General features: G+C 48.8%; 2 protein-coding genes across 2 annotated transcripts; both read left to right on the forward strand.

The window, feature by feature from the left end:
* Positions 1 to 2,056: 2,056 nt before the first annotated feature.
* On the forward strand, positions 2,057 to 3,367 carry LOC104312121 (probable G-protein coupled receptor 19). The gene has a single exon (XM_009929264.2). It carries the CDS (start codon positions 2,057 to 2,059, stop codon positions 3,299 to 3,301), a length of 1,245 nt encoding a protein of 414 aa, XP_009927566.2. The 3' UTR covers positions 3,302 to 3,367.
* A 2,790-nt stretch (positions 3,368 to 6,157) lies between these two features.
* LOC138690025 (probable G-protein coupled receptor 19) lies at positions 6,158 to 7,735 on the forward strand. Its single transcript, XM_069807040.1, has one exon. The coding sequence runs from the start codon at positions 6,491 to 6,493 to the stop codon at positions 7,733 to 7,735; it is 1,245 nt and encodes a 414-aa protein (XP_069663141.1). The 5' UTR covers positions 6,158 to 6,490.
* The last annotated feature ends 10,428 nt before the right edge of the window (positions 7,736 to 18,163 follow it).

Genomic DNA, 18,163 nt, shown 5'->3' on the forward strand with positions numbered 1-18,163 from the left:
CTGGAGGTGAATTTGGCTTGCTCCACAGGGGATGTAGGTCTACTCCTATCATGAGGATGAGGGAACAACGCTGGCAGGTCCCAGCAGCTGTATTTCAGTGCTAGCTCAGAAATACAGAGGTCACGCGAGCGGCCAGGTGGGTGAAAAGCACCGTCTAAAAAGGAGACGGATTGCTGACCCCGTTAGCATTAGGGGAGGCATTGTAGCCAGCAGCAATGAGAGTCCATGCTGGATGACTGCTCTGTGCTGCTTTAGGGAGGTAAACACTGAGGGCCCCCAAGCCCAACTGCTCTCCACCTGTCCTAGGGAGCTGTTTGGCAGCTAACAAACAGAGCCATCGTCTCCTTTAAAGCCAGTTCCAAGCTCCCTTCTTGCCTCGTGCTCACCGATCTGCTGACGTTCACTACCCGGCCTCAGAGCCGTGAAGGCTCTGTGTCACCAGTGCCCAGGCAAGGCAACGTCTGTACGGGGGATGGAAAGAAGGAGGAAGGAGCGCAAGCAAGGGTCTGGCAAGCAAAGCAGGGGACCTGCTGGGAAGGAAAAGGAGAAAGGGGGGACTGGAAGCTGAGCCATTCATGTTTAAAAAGAACAGCAGGGTTTGGACTCGGCTGGCAACCCCCACACCCCTGCCAACCCGCAGGTCGTGTCGACGGAGGATTGCTGAGCTTAGAAATTTGGCACGTCCCAAGGCCCAGGCAAGGCGACTGGGTCCCTTCCCAGAGCTGGGCAAGAGGGCAGAGGTTCCGTGGGCAGAGGTTCCGTGTTCTGTGTTGGTGTCAGTTGCTCAGGGCAACCCTTCAGTTGCCCCTCGGGTCACCCACAGACCTGCAGAACCTGCAGCTCGGTGGAGGACGGGCTTCGCTCGGCAGCCGGCCTCGACAGGGTGAGCTGTCAAGAGTCACACTTGCTGCTTGGGAGGTCCCTGACCAAGGTAAGGACATCGACCCTCTCCCCGGGTCTTCTCCAGCGCGCAGAGAGCCTCGACGGCTGACACGGCAGTCGCATCTAGTAGCGACCGTTCTACCGACACAACCCGAGGCTCTGCGGCTGGAAATCCCCCCACATCTCAGCTGGACAAGGACATTCCCCTCCTCCCCCCGAGTCTCCCTTCCGAATCAAAACTCTGCCGTTGATAAAAAAGTCTCCTGCGGGTTTTGGGAGGAGGTTGTGCCACCTTGCTCTCAGGGTGACAGAGGGAAATGCTGCCCTCCATGGGGCGGCTAACTTAAGAGGCAAAAAGATGGGCGGGGAGAGCGTTGATGTTCAGGGCAGACACTTTAAGGTACACAATGTCCCGCTCTGGACGAAAGTTCCCTCGCTGCGGGAGGGCTGAGGAGGATTCACGGTGAGGAGCGCCCACCCAGCTCGCTGCCTGTCCTTCCGCTGTGCTCATCTTCCCTTCGCCTTCAAAGCCAGACCTCGCTTACCTACCAAAATTACCTCCAGAAACACAAAGGTTCAGGGATAGGAGGGATATTAACACCAAAGTTACTAACGATCGGATGGGAGCAGGGTTGGGCTGCTAGTATCCTTAGCAATGTAGATGTCCTTATCGTGGAAAATATGACTTCCCATTCCACCTCTCAGTATAAGGAACACCTCCCTTGTCTCGCTCCTTGACGCATTTATGTCCAGTCAAGGGAGCAGGGACACTGATGGTCTGGGGTTTTGCCACCCCCACGGACACTGGGAAGTACAGCTCGGTTTGGGGCTCGGTGGGGCGTATTCCGCTCACTCGCTTTGCAGGTCACCAGCATTGGTGAAACTGCACCCCAGTCTCTAGCTGTGAAAGGGGCATTTCTCTTTCAGAGGACAGAAGCGCCTGTCCTGAAATACTCAGGCCAGTAACAAAAATCCCCAGGAACCTTAGCGGCCTCTGCTGTACCAGACAGTCTCACCGTGTATTTCGGACCGCTTCTCTGAAATCTGCTACTTTCAGTAGCACGTATACTACTTAGAATTACCTTTCCTGGGCTAAGGTAGGTTTTTCACACACACTTGTTAAACAGCACCTTTTCTCTTCTCTCTTTATGCAGCCTGAGCAAAAGACCGGGCCATGCTTGTCCACAGCATGGATAACAGCAGCGCTCCTTTTGTTCTCCCGACCTTATTGCTCCTGCTGCAGAACAAGAGCTACCCCGAAACCTCCACCCCTCCTGCTGGCCACGGGGTGACCGAGTCACCCATAGGACCCCCCTCAAGCAGGAACCACACTGTCTTGCAGTATCAGCTGAGGCTGGGGGAAACTGCGGCAGCCAGCATGGTTTTGGGAGCGTTGTGGCTGGTCTCCGTCCTTGGAAACTCCCTCGTCTGCTTAGCGATCCACAGGAGCAGGAGGACGCAATCCACCACCGACTATTTTGTCGTCTCCCTGGCTTGCGCAGACCTTCTCATCAGTGTCGCAAGCGTGCCCTTCGTGCTGCTTCAGTTTACCTACGGCAGGTGGGTGCTGGGGAACGCGATGTGCAAGCTGGTAAGGTACGTGCAGTACCTCACCCCTGGCGTCCAGATATACGTGCTCCTCTCGATATGCGTGGATCGATTCTACACTATCCTCTACCCCCTGAGCTTCAAAGTGTCCAGGGAGAAAGCCAAGAAGATGATCCTGGCCTCCTGGCTGTTTGACGCTGTATTGGCATCACCGGCTTTCTCTTTCTACGGCTCCAACAGCGACCACCACTGCAACTTCTTCCTCCCCGCTTCTTGGGAAGGAGCCCTCTACGGTGCCACCCACCTCTTGGTGGTGTTTCTGATCCCTTCCGCCCTCATCATCCTCTTCTACCAGAAGGTCGTCAGGTACATTTGGAGAATAGGCACCGACGGCAGGACTGTCAGGAGGACAATGAATATTGTCCCAAGAACAAAAGTGAAAACCATCAAGATGCTCTTAACGCTCAACTCGGTCTTCCTCCTGTCCTGGCTCCCTTTCTACGTGGTACAGCTGTGGCACCCGCAGGAAACAGACTACAGACAGAGCACCTTGCTCTTCCTGGCCGTCACCTGGGTTTCTTTCAGCTCTTCAGCCTCCAAGCCAACCCTCTACTCCGTGTATAATGCCAACTTCAGAAGAGGGATGAAAGAAACTTTTTGCATGTCTGCCATGAAATGCTACAGAAGCAACGCATACACCATCACCACCAGTTCCAGGATAGCCAAAAAAAATCACGTTGGGATCGCAGATATCTCAGCTCCGGCCAAAGCTGCCACCAAAGATTCCATCTATGATGCTTTTAACAGAGAAGCAAAGGAAAAAAAGCTTGCCTGGCCTATTCAGTCCAATCCCCCAAATACGTTTGTCTAGTTGGCTTCATTGCTTTGAAACATTCCTATGTGCCCCCAGAACAAGGAGCTTTCTCTCAGTTTTGAACTAACATTTATTTAGGTGTTTTTAACGTAGCTTTCAGGGAAGAAAAAAAGACGTTTGGGTTTATTAAATGCCTTGATTTTGATGCGTCCAGTCTATTTCGTTTCAGTTCCGTTACGTCCTGCTTTCTGGAACCGCTCTCCCTGAAGCGCGAGCATAACCTTTTCACAAAACAGAAAAGTTCTTACACTCTCGAAATGTGGGGGGGGGAGGGAAGCGGAAAACACTGCTTGTTTTCCATCCCTGCGCATGGGCCACGGTGTAATGCATAAATGCATAAATCCGCGCAGAGCCATCTCTACTTCCTTTCATTAGGTCCCCGTGAATATCCTTGCACTGGGCTTTTCCTCCTTGTTCAGACCCCAAGGGTAAGGTGTCCGTACGTGGGCATTGCTGCCCTAACCCTGAGCCCACTGACATCAGTGGTAAAATTCCCACTGCCCCAGTAGGGTCAGCGTCAGGCCAGCACTGAATGCTTCTGCGTCTTCCTCCTCGTGCCTCTCCAGAGGTCTCGTGGTCCAAACCGCCCGAGAAAAGTCCTCCCCTTGGTCTGGCCCTCCCCGCCTCCTCTCGAGCTGCTTCTACACCCAGCCTGCTGCACCCACCCAGAAGCCAGGGGTGGGCACCGCCTGGGAGAAGACCTGCTCATCCAAAGGAAAAGGGGCCACGGCTGTACCAGGCACCCAGGGACTCCTCCACCTCTGAAATTTAGTGCGTCTCCTGGCCCGAGCCCCTTCTCCTCAGGTACGCCTGTGGCACCTGCAGCAAGCAGTGCTTTTTGCCAGGCAGGAGCAGGAAAACCAGCTCTGCGCTCACACGCTCGCCTGACAGCATCCTCCACGGGTGCGTGCTTGAAGAGGTCCCAACAGGCGTCCCAGAGGAGACAAGCTGGCAGGGAGCGGTGCCTGCAGGTGCAGCCGGCTCCTGCTGCTGTGTCTCTGCCAGCGCAGTGAGAAAACAACCCAACGGGACCGGCCGGGGCTTGCGTCCTGGTGGCAAGCCCTATGTCCCAGCTGAACAAGGGGGTAGGCACCTCTGCCTCGTGGGCATGTACACCTTGGGCCCACCAGCCTGAAGACTTTACTCTGGAGGTGAATTTGGCTTGCTCCACAGGGGATGTAGGTCTACTCCTATCATGAGGATGAGGGAACAACGCTGGCAGGTCCCAGCAGCTGTATTTCAGTGCTAGCTCAGAAATACAGAGGTCACGCGAGCGGCCAGGTGGGTGAAAAGCACCGTCTAAAAAGGAGACGGATTGCTGACCCCGTTAGCATTAGGGGAGGCATTGTAGCCAGCAGCAATGAGAGTCCATGCTGGATGACTGCTCTGTGCTGCTTTAGGGAGGTAAACACTGAGGGCCCCCAAGCCCAACTGCTCTCCACCTGTCCTAGGGAGCTGTTTGGCAGCTAACAAACAGAGCCATCGTCTCCTTTAAAGCCAGTTCCAAGCTCCCTTCTTGCCTCGTGCTCACCGATCTGCTGACGTTCACTACCCGGCCTCAGAGCCGTGAAGGCTCTGTGTCACCAGTGCCCAGGCAAGGCAACGTCTGTACGGGGGATGGAAAGAAGGAGGAAGGAGCGCAAGCAAGGGTCTGGCAAGCAAAGCAGGGGACCTGCTGGGAAGGAAAAGGAGAAAGGGGGGACTGGAAGCTGAGCCATTCATGTTTAAAAAGAACAGCAGGGTTTGGACTCGGCTGGCAACCCCCACACCCCTGCCAACCCGCAGGTCGTGTCGACGGAGGATTGCTGAGCTTAGAAATTTGGCACGTCCCAAGGCCCAGGCAAGGCGACTGGGTCCCTTCCCAGAGCTGGGCAAGAGGGCAGAGGTTCCGTGTTCTGTGTTGGTGTCAGTTGCTCAGGGCAACCCTTCAGTTGCCCCTCGGGTCACCCACAGACCTGCAGAACCTGCAGCTCGGTGGAGGACGGGCTTCGCTCGGCAGCCGGCCTCGACAGGGTGAGCTGTCAAGAGTCACACTTGCTGCTTGGGAGGTCCCTGACCAAGGTAAGGACATCGACCCTCTCCCCGGGTCTTCTCCAGCGCGCAGAGAGCCTCGACGGCTGACACGGCAGTCGCATCTAGTAGCGACCGTTCTACCGACACAACCCGAGGCTCTGCGGCTGGAAATCCCCCCACATCTCAGCTGGACAAGGACATTCCCCTCCTCCCCCCGAGTCTCCCTTCCGAATCAAAACTCTGCCGTTGATAAAAAAGTCTCCTGCGGGTTTTGGGAGGAGGTTGTGCCACCTTGCTCTCAGGGTGACAGAGGGAAATGCTGCCCTCCATGGGGCGGCTAACTTAAGAGGCAAAAAGATGGGCGGGGAGAGCGTTGATGTTCAGGGCAGACACTTTAAGGTACACAATGTCCCGCTCTGGACGAAAGTTCCCTCGCTGCGGGAGGGCTGAGGAGGATTCACGGTGAGGAGCGCCCACCCAGCTCGCTGCCTGTCCTTCCGCTGTGCTCATCTTCCCTTCGCCTTCAAAGCCAGACCTCGCTTACCTACCAAAATTACCTCCAGAAACACAAAGGTTCAGGGATAGGAGGGATATTAACACCAAAGTTACTAACGATCGGATGGGAGCAGGGTTGGGCTGCTAGTATCCTTAGCAATGTAGGTGTCCTTATCGTGGAAAATATGACTTCCCATTCCACCTCTCAGTATAAGGAACACCTCCCTTGTCTCGCTCCTTGACGCATTTATGTCCAGTCAAGGGAACAGGGACACTGATGGTCTGGGGTTTTGCCACCCCCACGGACACTGGGAAGTACAGCTCGGTTTGGGGCTCGGTGGGGCGTATTCCGCTCACTCGCTTTGCAGGTCACCAGCATTGGTGAAACTGCACCCCAGTCTCTAGCTGTGAAAGGGGCATTTCTCTTTCAGAGGACAGAAGCGCCTGTCCTGAAATACTCAGGCCAGTAACAAAAATCCCCAGGAACCTTAGCGGCCTCTGCTGTACCAGACAGTCTCACCGTGTATTTCGGACCGCTTCTCTGAAATCTGCTACTTTCAGTAGCACGTATACTACTTAGAATTACCTTTCCTGGGCTAAGGTAGGTTTTTCACACACACTTGTTAAACAGCACCTTTTCTCTTCTCTCTTTATGCAGCCTGAGCAAAAGACCTGGCCATGCTTGTCCACAGCATGGATAACAGCAGCGCTCCTTTTGTTCTCCCGACCTTATTGCTCCTGCTGCAGAACAAGAGCTACCCCGAAACCTCCACCCCTCCTGCTGGCCACGGGGTGACCGAGTCACCCATAGGACCCCCCTCAAGCAGGAACCACACTGTCTTGCAGTATCAGCTGAGGCTGGGGGAAACTGCGGCAGCCAGCATGGTTTTGGGAGCGTTGTGGCTGGTCTCCGTCCTTGGAAACTCCCTCGTCTGCTTAGCGATCCACAGGAGCAGGAGGACGCAATCCACCACCGACTATTTTGTCGTCTCCCTGGCTTGCGCAGACCTTCTCATCAGTGTCGCAAGCGTGCCCTTCGTGCTGCTTCAGTTTACCTACGGCAGGTGGGTGCTGGGGAACGCGATGTGCAAGCTGGTAAGGTACGTGCAGTACCTCACCCCTGGCGTCCAGATATACGTGCTCCTCTCGATATGCGTGGATCGATTCTACACTATCCTCTACCCCCTGAGCTTCAAAGTGTCCAGGGAGAAAGCCAAGAAGATGATCCTGGCCTCCTGGCTGTTTGACGCTGTATTGGCATCACCGGCTTTCTCTTTCTACGGCTCCAACAGCGACCACCACTGCAACTTCTTCCTCCCCGCTTCTTGGGAAGGAGCCCTCTACGGTGCCACCCACCTCTTGGTGGTGTTTCTGATCCCTTCCGCCCTCATCATCCTCTTCTACCAGAAGGTCGTCAGGTACATTTGGAGAATAGGCACCGACGGCAGGACTGTCAGGAGGACAATGAATATTGTCCCAAGAACAAAAGTGAAAACCATCAAGATGCTCTTAACGCTCAACTCGGTCTTCCTCCTGTCCTGGCTCCCTTTCTACGTGGTACAGCTGTGGCACCCGCAGGAAACAGACTACAGACAGAGCACCTTGCTCTTCCTGGCCGTCACCTGGGTTTCTTTCAGCTCTTCAGCCTCCAAGCCAACCCTCTACTCCGTGTATAATGCCAACTTCAGAAGAGGGATGAAAGAAATTTGTTGCATGTCCGCCATGAAACGCTACAGAAGCAACGCATTCACCATCACCACCAGTTCCAGGATAGCCAAAAAAAATCACGTTGGGATCGCAGATATCTCAGCTCCGGCCAAAGCTGCCACCAAAGATTCCATCTATGATGCTTTTAACAGAGAAGAACAAGGAAAAAATCTTCCCGGGCCTGTTGAGCCCCATCCCCCAGATAATCCCGTCTAGCTGGCTTCATTGCTTTGAAACATTCCTATGTGCCCCCAGAACAAGGAGCTTTCTCTCAGTTTTGAACTAACATTTATTTAGGTGTTTTTAACGTAGCTTTCAGGGAAGAAAAAAAGACGTTTGGGTTTATTAAATGCCTTGATTTTGATGCGTCCAGTCTATTTCGTTTCAGTTCCGTTACGTCCTGCTTTCTGGAACCGCTCTCCCTGAAGCGCGAGCATAACCTTTTCACAAAACAGAAAAGTTCTTACACTCTCGAAATGTGGGGGGGGAAGGGAAGCGGAAAACACTGCTTGTTTTCCATCCCTGTGCATGGGCTATGATGTATAAATGCAGAAAACCACCCAAAGCCATCTATAGTTTCGAAACAGCCTTTTTTTCTTTTTTGGGTTTTTTTTTTTTCAGTTATTAACCTCATTAATTAGAACTGGACAGATTCTGTGTGTGGAATATTGATTTCTTTTCTTAATTTCCAGAATATTGTCCAGAAGTACAGTAGCACACCATCAGAAAACACAGGTAAGTATTCATCCACAAAATGAAGTCAGAACTAGCGTCCGCTTGGTGAATTTCCCTTACTCTGCTGGATCCATGTGTTCCCATGAGCTGCAGCCATGGAAGCTGCAGCCCAGGCTGCTGCACCCCTCGCCAGGAAAGTTTCCATTTTGTCTTTTCTACAGTGCTGACAGGAGAGTTCCGCAGGGCCCAGACCTGAGTTCTGTCCATCCCAGTATCCTATCATTGACCATAGCCATCAGCTGGTACTTGAGAACAGAGCGTAGGAAGGCGGGTAGGAAGCAGGGAAGCTACAGAGCACTTACTCTACTGACACCTCACTCCAGCCTCCAGCAGTCACTGCTAAGAATTAACACCCTTCACAGGGAGCTGCCTAAAAGTGGTGCCATTCAGTAAATCTGGACCAGATCGAGAATGGGCCTAGTCAAAGTCCCAAGGACCGGACAAGAAGCCCCACCCTGCTTGCTCAGCCCCTATCTGAGTGGATTTCAGGAGAGTTTTGCCTGAGAATCAGGGATTTGACCTCTTTTCAGCTGAGGATCTCAAGCACTTGCTTCCTATTCTCTATTTACTTCTCAACTAGCTCTGACAAAGTCAGTAGATGGTGAATAGTTGATCCCCACCCACTCTCTCTTTGCCAGTCTTGGGTTTGTAAACCTCTATCACATATTATCTCAGTTATTTCTTTTCTGGACTAAAGTCTCATCCCACTCAGTCATTTCTTGCGCAGAACCAGCTCCAGACCAGGCTCTCCTTGGAGCACCTTGATGTAGCAGCCAGGGCATGGCCAAGCATCCTCAAGTTCAAACTATCAGCAGCTATTTCACACTCAAGTCATCCTAAAAGCATTGTGGACACTTTGATCCTAGGCATTAAATTAGGCAATAGAAGACTGTGCAGGTGTCAGCTATCCCTCCATATACTCCTATTTCAAAATCTTAAGCTCCCCGCTGTATGTTTGAAAGAGACATCCTCATCCACAACCTCCTCAGAGAAGGATTATCTTTTCCTTCTGCTCTCAGAGCAAATGTGGCACAGCTGGGTTCCTGTTCATGCCTGGGGCCTGGAAGTGCTGCAGTAATGAAAGTTAATAGAACAAAAGAAGCGAGTACTACAGGGTGTATTAAACACACTTAAGTATCTCCCTTTCCCGTCAGCAGGGAGCAGAAGCACACATGTGGTGGAGCCCCAAGCTGACATCCTCTGACGAGACTCTCATGCTGGCATTGTGGGTGGGGAAACTCCTTTGTTGAGAAATATTCCTGCATGTATGGTAGAAAACTTCCTTCCTCCTCCTCTACCATATGAAGTACGGTTGTAAGAACCCTTACTAACTGCAGGAACACTTCCAGTATGTATTTCACAAATTCAGAAATCCCCATTAAATAAGGACCTGGTATTTCTCATTAAGGCCATTAGCAAAAACTCCCATGAATTGGGAGGAGAGAGGACCTTGAAAATGAGACAAGACCAATTTTCTGTGTTGTTCATGTTCCGAGCAGGTTGTTTCTCCCTGAAACATCACCGTATGCTTAGTTTTTCTTTGCCACTTAATTACCTCTGAGACAGTAAAATCAGAGCTAGGGTAAGCAAGCCAGGTCAACTTTGCAATGTTATTTTTAATGTTGGGTTGCAAAACTGAAACCCAACAGTTGTTCTTCTCGTTAGTAGTTTTATTAAAGAAACAAGACTGAACAGAATGAGCCCTGAGGTTGTAGAGGACCACAGGGTCATGGTTACCCACCTCCCACTAGGTCTGAGTCCAGAGGGACCCAGGACACTTGTTCCTTCAAGTCTATGTGAATGGGAGTGCACGAGGCGGCCTTGTTATCTAGGCATCAAGGACAGGACAGACCGTAACAGTCACTGTCCTGTTGAGGTGTATCCAGAGAGGCTGTAGATGGTGAGCCCTTGTACAGACAGACCCCAAAGATGTTCCAGTGGATGCTGCCTGTGCACAGCCAGCTTCCAGCCCACAGATGAGGAGCAGGAGTCAGACCATTGTGGATCCTGAAGGAAAATACTGCTGCAGCCATCACGTGCAGGAGCTGCTACCTTCAGACTTGCTCCATTGCTGAAACAGAAGGGAGGGAGAGAGGCAGTCCACCCCTAAGGCACTAGCACCATGTTGCAGACCCACAGTCTGCTAGATGTCATTTCACATACAAAGCCCAAAGAACACACCAGTGGGTGTGAAACCACAGATTTCTGTGCAACTTGCCCTCTTGTGAACTCAACCGCATTTCTCCACCTCTCAGAAGTTGTAAAAGGCAAGGAAAAGTCCAGGACTGCCATGACACAACAGCTAGGGACACAATGTCCCTGGGTTGAAACAGTTGGCAGTTCTGCCCTGAAATCACAGAGCTAACTGGCCCTGTGACCATGAGCAAAGACTGGAGGTTGGCTTTCTTAAACCACCTTCCCATATGAGTAAAAGCGCAGTCACAGTTGTATCAGAGTAAGCGTGACTCTGCTTGTATAGCTTCTTTTAGCCAATACTATACTGGTAAAAACACATTCTCACTAACATAAGCTGTGTTTGAACTTGGAGGAATTTGCCCATGCAGCTGCCCTTTATGCAGTTATACTGATAAACCTTCCTGATTTCTACTTCCATGTAATGCAGCTTTCAGTATGGTTAAAAAAATTATCCAGAGCAATCAAAAAAACACCACTGCTTCAGTTGCTAGCTAGCTGACAGATCCCTCGGTCTGAAAAGCCAGCCTTCACCACACAGCACAAGCAAAAAGAGCAGTGATGTGCCTGTACGTCGGGTGCACACATACATGCTCACTCCTACCTCCTTCCTTTCCCTTTTTCCCAAGTCCTGCCAGTCCTCTCTATCCTTTCTCCCATCAGCTATGGCTGCTGACCGGGCTCATGTCTGGGTGAACACTTTGCTTCTGGGAGAGGTGCCTGAGGAAAGGCTGCCCAAGCCACCCTGGCACCTCCAGCCCTTCAGATGACACCGAGCCACTGGCAGTTTGGTGCTGCCACTGTGGGAGCTGAAGAAGACACCATGCTACAGCAGTGCTGAGGATGGAAATATCTGGCAGCTTCACAGTTGAAATGGCAGCTATTCCATGCTTAGGGTTCACTTCGGAAACATGTGATGAAACGGAGGGAGACTGACAAGTGCTGACCTGGCGCCAGAGCACAAAGAAATCTTTTCCACTCCTTCCATCATTTCAGGACAGGTGATGGATGGGTATGATAGCACCAACCGCCAGGTACCTCCTAGTCTGCCAAGGCCCCAGAGGTGCCAGAGACTCGGGGGGAAGATGATGGATTATCTAAGCAAGAAATGGAAAATGCTGCAGGATTTGTCTGATCAATATAAAAAAATCTCTCCACACTCCCTCACAACTCCTCATTGCCAACAGATTGTTTCAGTGATATATCTAACGCAACAATAAAGTTAATGAGGGTGTGGGAAAATAATGGAAGATTGGTGAGGAGGATTATAAACATGCTCAAGTGACCTGCAGCTGAGGTGTAGAAAAACACATCTATCATACTAATTGTTGTTTAACCTTGTGTGTTGGACAAGTAGAACATCTGTGTTTCGATAACATAAGCCCGCAACAGAGGAACCCTATCAAACATGCTTCAGATTCCTGCCCTGCTGTGGGAAAGATCAAAGCACAGTGGTAAACTACACCTGCACAAATCCCTGAAATACAGGCAAAAACAGCAGGTTCAATGATCCTCTAGCACAGACCGAGCTCCGCGGTGTGTGCTTCTGCCTGGGTGTTGCTCTGGGGGTCCCCCAGTTGGTGAGGTAATGAAGATAAATTTACTCTCTGCATTTCATCCATGGTTTTGTGATTGTTCCTGCATCTTGCCTGCACCAGCTCACACACAGGGGTGAGGAAAATTTAGGACTAAACCAAGCAATGCTACTCAGATAAAGGCACTGTGAAGAAACACACTTTAATGTGGGAATAGACAGCGACTGCCCCTGGAGCTTCATACAGCTCTCAAGACACCCTTGTACCCCAGAAAGGTTGGTTAGGTGCCCGGGATGCCAACCACTGCTCCTGCATGAGTACACGGTGCGTGTCCGTAAGCACATGTGTAAGCGAGGAGGAAACCAGCGTGCAGACATGGGCTGAAGCTGGCAGAAGTTATTATAGAAGGTTTGGCACTGAGCAAACAAAAAGTACTAGTTCACAAACACATCTCAACCCTATCTGCTAAGGACCGGTTCTGGAAGAGAGGACTGCTGGATCTCTAGCCCATCTACTACTTAGTCTTAAATGTTTTCTGTGTAACAACGTGACACAGTGCCAACCATTAAACTTTCTTTTTTTCCATTAAGCAGACACCGGTTAAGTGGAAATTCCATCATTGCTGTTTACTTTTGGTATTAAGTGGCTTGCACTTGCGAATTACTATTACAAATTGTCAAATTACGTCCCCCCTTGTTATTTCAGCAGAAAGTTGGATTTTTGGTTAAAAATATTTTAAAATTTTTGGTTGAGGGGTGAAGGATACTGAGAAGCACAGACACACACTGCTTGAACATATTTTTCAGCCAGCCTCCCAGAGGTGACAGCAAGGTGGCTATCACCCATAATTGGACTTAAGAGTTTCCATATGCCCAGTTAAGAATCCCCTGAGTTTTTTCAGTCTCCTCAACTCAACCAGTTTGACTTCAGAATTAATTGACATTGATTTAGGAGTTGGTTTTCCAAGGTGTTGAATGCACGACATCGATTTTAGTTGAAATTCTGAGTGCTCAGCCATTCTCAATATCAGATCCTTCCTGTTTCAAAGAACAAAAAGCAGATTTGCAGTTTATTAAAGCCAGACCCATACACTCAAAGGAAGGGTTATTAGCCCCCTAAGTGATTCTGTAAGTGAATATGTCTTTATTAGTTGGCTCTTTTCAACCTAGCAAGTGTTGTGGAATAGGCTATTATAAATTACATAAGCTTTATTTGAACTGGCTTCTAGTAAAACATAACACACCTACTGGAAGATTGTTATATAAATGTCACCTTCTGGTGAGCAGTCTGAACTAAAACACAGATTTATTCTGCACTACCACTAATACACACAAAGTCTTCCAGTTTTCTTATGAAACTGGTTGCTGGATAAAATTCAGAAGTGTCATAGGCAGCAGTAATTCCTTTGTGTTCAGCATCTCAACCATTTTAGACCAGCTCTTGATTTGGCCCTACATTTGCAGAGGAATAGGAAAAAAAAAAAAGATTACATCACCAAATAATTTAATTTATCCTCATCTCATGCCTGGCCAGACACTAGCTTTTTCACTGCATGTACAAGTAAGAGCAAGAGACGCTTTTGTTTCCATGGTTTGGGGAGGAGAGGCTGATCAAGAACTTCCATTTTTTTGAGGCCATGCAGAATTAGACAGCAGAGGCCACATACATATGGGTGTAATTACCCATCTTATTTCCAAAGGCACTACAGCACTTCAGCCCTGGAGATTTACCATCTCCACTGCCATACATACTCCACAGAGTCTGTCTCCATATTGATCCAAATACAGGAAGGAAAACGATTAAGTGATATCCAGAGTCAACAAGATTTCAGATTATTTACCAGTTAGCTGTAAATACAGCAGGAGCAGCCCTGATTTTCATATTAACTCACAGCACTGCCTGAAGCTGATCTGCTGTCAGGCTTTCTGCAGACTCTGAAACAGCTCTTGCCACATTATTGACTTGGTCTTTCGTATTAATCCAGAGCACTCTCTGTAACTCATTCCTTTCATCCAATATTTTTCCCTGTGATTTCCTTGTGATTGCAGGACCAGTAGCATTATCACTTTAGTCCTCAGGATGACTTTCTTCTCAATTTCTCTAAAAACACACTTTATTTCTCTAAGGCTTTTAACTTAAAATAACAACCTTCTGGCTTAAAAGAAACATAGAGCATAACTTAGATTAGGACATCCTATTCACAAGTATCTCTTAGGAGGCACCTGTAAAACACCTCCACAGTGCCAAACCTTCTGCTTACACTTGCAACAGGAGAGTTTATGTAAAAAGGCTGCAATCCTCATTTAATTTATATTCTCATTTAATTGATATACAATCTTCAGCTAGTAAAAATCTGGCCTTTAAAACTGATAGCACATGAGAAAGTTTTCCAATTATAGGGGCAGAGGCTGTGTAAGAAATGAGTTGAAATGCTCCTATTTCCAAGCCAAAGACATAAAAATTGAATTTTAGGGTTTCAAGCTCACCTGACTAGACTTTTACCATTCACATATTCAGTTTTAATTGACACTACTTTCAGAAACCACTTTCTCAGTTTAGGTATTTTCATAGAATCATAGAATCATTTAGGTTGGAAAAGACCTTTAAGATCATCAAGTCCAGCCGTCCACCCAACACCATCATGCCCACTAAACCATGTCCTGAAGTGCCTCATCTAGGTGTTTTTTGAACACCTCCAGGGATGGTGACTCCACCACTTCCCTGGGCAGCCTATTCCAATGCCTAACAACTGTTTTGGTAAAGAAATTTTTTCTAATATCCAATCTAAACCTCCCCTGGTGCAACTTGAGGCCATTTCCTCTCATCCTACCACTAGTTGCTTGATAGAAGAGACCAGCACCCACCTCACTACAACCTCCTTTCAGGTAGTTGTAGAGAGCAATGAGGTCTCCCCTCAGCCTCCTTTTCTCCAGACTAAACAACCCTGGTTCCCTCAGCCGCTCCTCGCAAGACTTGTGCTCTAGACCCTTCACCAGCTTCATTGCTCTTCTCTGGACACGCTCCAGCACCTCGAGGTCTTTCCTGTAGTGAGGGGCCCAAAACTGAACACACTATTCAAGGTGCGGCCTCACCAGTGCCCAGTACAGGGGAACAATCACCTCCCTGCTCCTGCTGGCCACGCTATTTCTGATACAAGCCACGATGCCATTGGCCTTCTTGGCCACCCGGGCACACTGCCAGCTCACATTCAGCCATCTGTTGACCAACACCCCCAGGTCTTTTTCAGCCTGGCAGCTTTCCAGCCACTCTTGCTCAAGCCTGTAGCGCAGCATAGGGTTGCTGTGACTGAAGTGCAAGACCCGGCAATTGGCTTTGTTGAACATCATACAATTGGCCTTGGCCCATAGATCCAGCCTGTCCAGATCATTTTAGATTATTTTATGTTATTTTACAGAATATCTCAGAAGTGCTAGTTGAGAGAATCATCTACTTTTCATTTGTTGAGAAATCTATCACATGCCATACATGTCTAAAACTCCTTGAAGGAAAAGGTTTTTCATCCACCAACATAACACCATTGTAAATTTTGAAATCCCAGCATAAGTGAGCTATTGATTTCAGCTTTACAGGGCAATCTCCAGACTCTTCAGCCACTCTGGTTATACAGAAGTCTTCTCTCTTAGATGGAATCTGGTCAAAATTGATCCAAAATGTAGAACTGGAACCAAGAATCTCTCAGATTTTTGAGTATACACAACCTCATTTGGGGACTTGTTTATCACCAGCCTGGTTTGCTGGGGAACCAGGGCTTATGCAATTGCATTTGCAGTCAGTATCAGCAACTTACAAGTCCCTTTGCCAACTCCAACTCAATTTGAAAGGGAAATCATAAAGCTAATGCAATTTGGACATCTAACAAATCTAGGGCTGATTGGACTAACCTATCCACTTGGATGGGAAAGCAAAAGAGACCTGCATCACCCTTTTTGTACTCTAAAAGCAATGCACCAGCCAGCCGGCACGTGTCCTTGCTCACCAGTCAATGTGCAAGCATCCCTGAAGGTCAGCCACAGGCCGGCTGTCTCCTACCCATCAGCAGGACTCAGGGAGTCAAAAGGGGTGCAGCTGCAGTTACCGAGCGAAGGAAAAGGAATAGTAAGGCAAAGATCACAAACTCAAAGGAAATCAGACTGTAGGGACTCTACCAATGGAACAACTTGCTTTATAGCGACACAGTCAAAATCCCTTGCCATGAGATTTTACCATGCAAACATTCCTGTAATTTCAGTATATGAAAACAGCACAAGCATAACAATATATTACCATTATTAAAGCTAAGATAAAAGCAAGAAAATAAGTGTGCTATATATTCATTCCTCATCCAAATGTCAGAGCAAAATAAAAGGATGCTAGTGATACTAGCTATGAGCATCTGTGTCATTTAAGTGTACAGTTACAAGTGATCAGGTTGGAGCAATTTAAGAAGTTTCTGCCTTTCAGATGAGAAACAAAAAAATGACTTTAAATAGGCCCAGTCCAATCAAAGCCAACGGAAAATGAGTTTGTGAAAACAGTCCTTCAGTGGCCCCAGCAATATCAGAAATACTCTCTGACACAGGTAACAATATTTTAATCTTCAAAGGAGGGAGCTAAAGTGACAATTCTCTACAAGAAAACTTCAAAGGGAAAAGAAAAGCTGGTGTACAGGTAGGAGGAGAGCCTGAAACCCTAGATTGTTTAATGGAAAGCAACTCAAGTTCCATTTTTTGTTGGAGGGCAGAAGAGGAGTTTGCAGGGGTCCAGGCTTCCAACTGTCAGCTACCCTCAGGACAAATGATTGCTGCCAAGCACAGGCCCCACAACTGATTCTCTTTTGTAGCCTGATCACTGCAAGAGAAAAACTACTAGCCGAGTTTTCCCTGCTCCTTGCTATATATAATAAAGTTGTGACCACATAAGCTCCCAATGCTCCTTGGAAGGCTAGCGGTGAGCTCCCCACTACAGAAAAGAAACTGGAGTGCATCAGTAACGATCCTCCGCTCTCTTATCACCTCCATGTAGACCTTCAAATCAAGCATGATAGAAAAATGGCATACATGGAAGGAATTAGGCTTAGAAGCATCCCTAGGAATCCCTGTACTTCTCTCCATCCTCTTCTAATTAACTTGAAATTGCTACTTTGAAAATTCTCACTCATGTCTGAAAACACTTTATACTAATGAAGACAGGGAAAAGAGGTTTTACAGTAACAACCATTTTAATCCATGTTAACCAGTGATATTTAAAGTTAAAGCTGGTGGTAGTATTTCTGACAGACCAAGGCAAAGCTGTGTTAATAACAGGCACATTTGTTTTGTTTATAGGACTTATTTCATGCAGAGTATGATTCAGAAAAAAATGCAGGGTGAATGCAAGCAATCACAAGAGGCCATTCATCATTCTGCCTACGTTTTTTTTTATCAATATATCCACAAAACTGCAACTGTGCTCATTCCACGAGAGAGAAGTTCATGGCAGAGGGATTAAAACAGACAACCTTTATCATCGTTCCCCAGCTGTCAGTCAGCCTTTTTTATCTGCCAGCATGTGTAGACAATACCAGCTCCATTGACAATGCCACTCCTTTAGTGGCATGGATTGAAACGATGACAACGTTAAGCGGCCACCGCAAAAAGACACAGGATTACATAAATCCAGGAAGCTGAAGTAGTTAACTGGCTCTTTCTCACACACCCACAGCAATCTACTTTGGTTCCGTTGGTATACTAGTAATTAAAAAGCTAATTGCTATTGTATTTCGGAAGGCAAGAAACCGTAAGAATAAAGTCATGAGAAATGCAGCTTGCTGAAGTGAGAACGGTGACGTTCTCTGTTCTCATCAATAGTTCCCTGCAGTATAAGCCAGCTATCACCTTGTGAACGTTTACGCAAATACTTGTCTTTTGGGTTTGTGTGGTGGGGCTTTGGTAGCGGTGGAGGGGCCGCAGGGCCGGCTCCTGTCAGAAGCTGCTCGAAGCTTCCCGGGCTCCGAGTCGGCCCTGCCGCTGGCCAAGGCCGAGCCCCTCAGCGATGGCGGTAGCGCCTCTGAGGGAACGGATTTGAGAGGAAACCTGCAGCAGGGAGGGGGGCACTGGAACGTGAGAGGAACCCCTGCGCAGATACGAAGATCAGTGAAGGAGGAGGGGAAGGAGGTGCGCCGGAGGAGGGGATGCCCCCGCAG

Source organism: Haliaeetus albicilla, chromosome 19 (assembly GCF_947461875.1).
Source record: "Haliaeetus albicilla chromosome 19, bHalAlb1.1, whole genome shotgun sequence".
NCBI classification, from domain to species: domain Eukaryota; kingdom Metazoa; phylum Chordata; class Aves; order Accipitriformes; family Accipitridae; genus Haliaeetus; species Haliaeetus albicilla.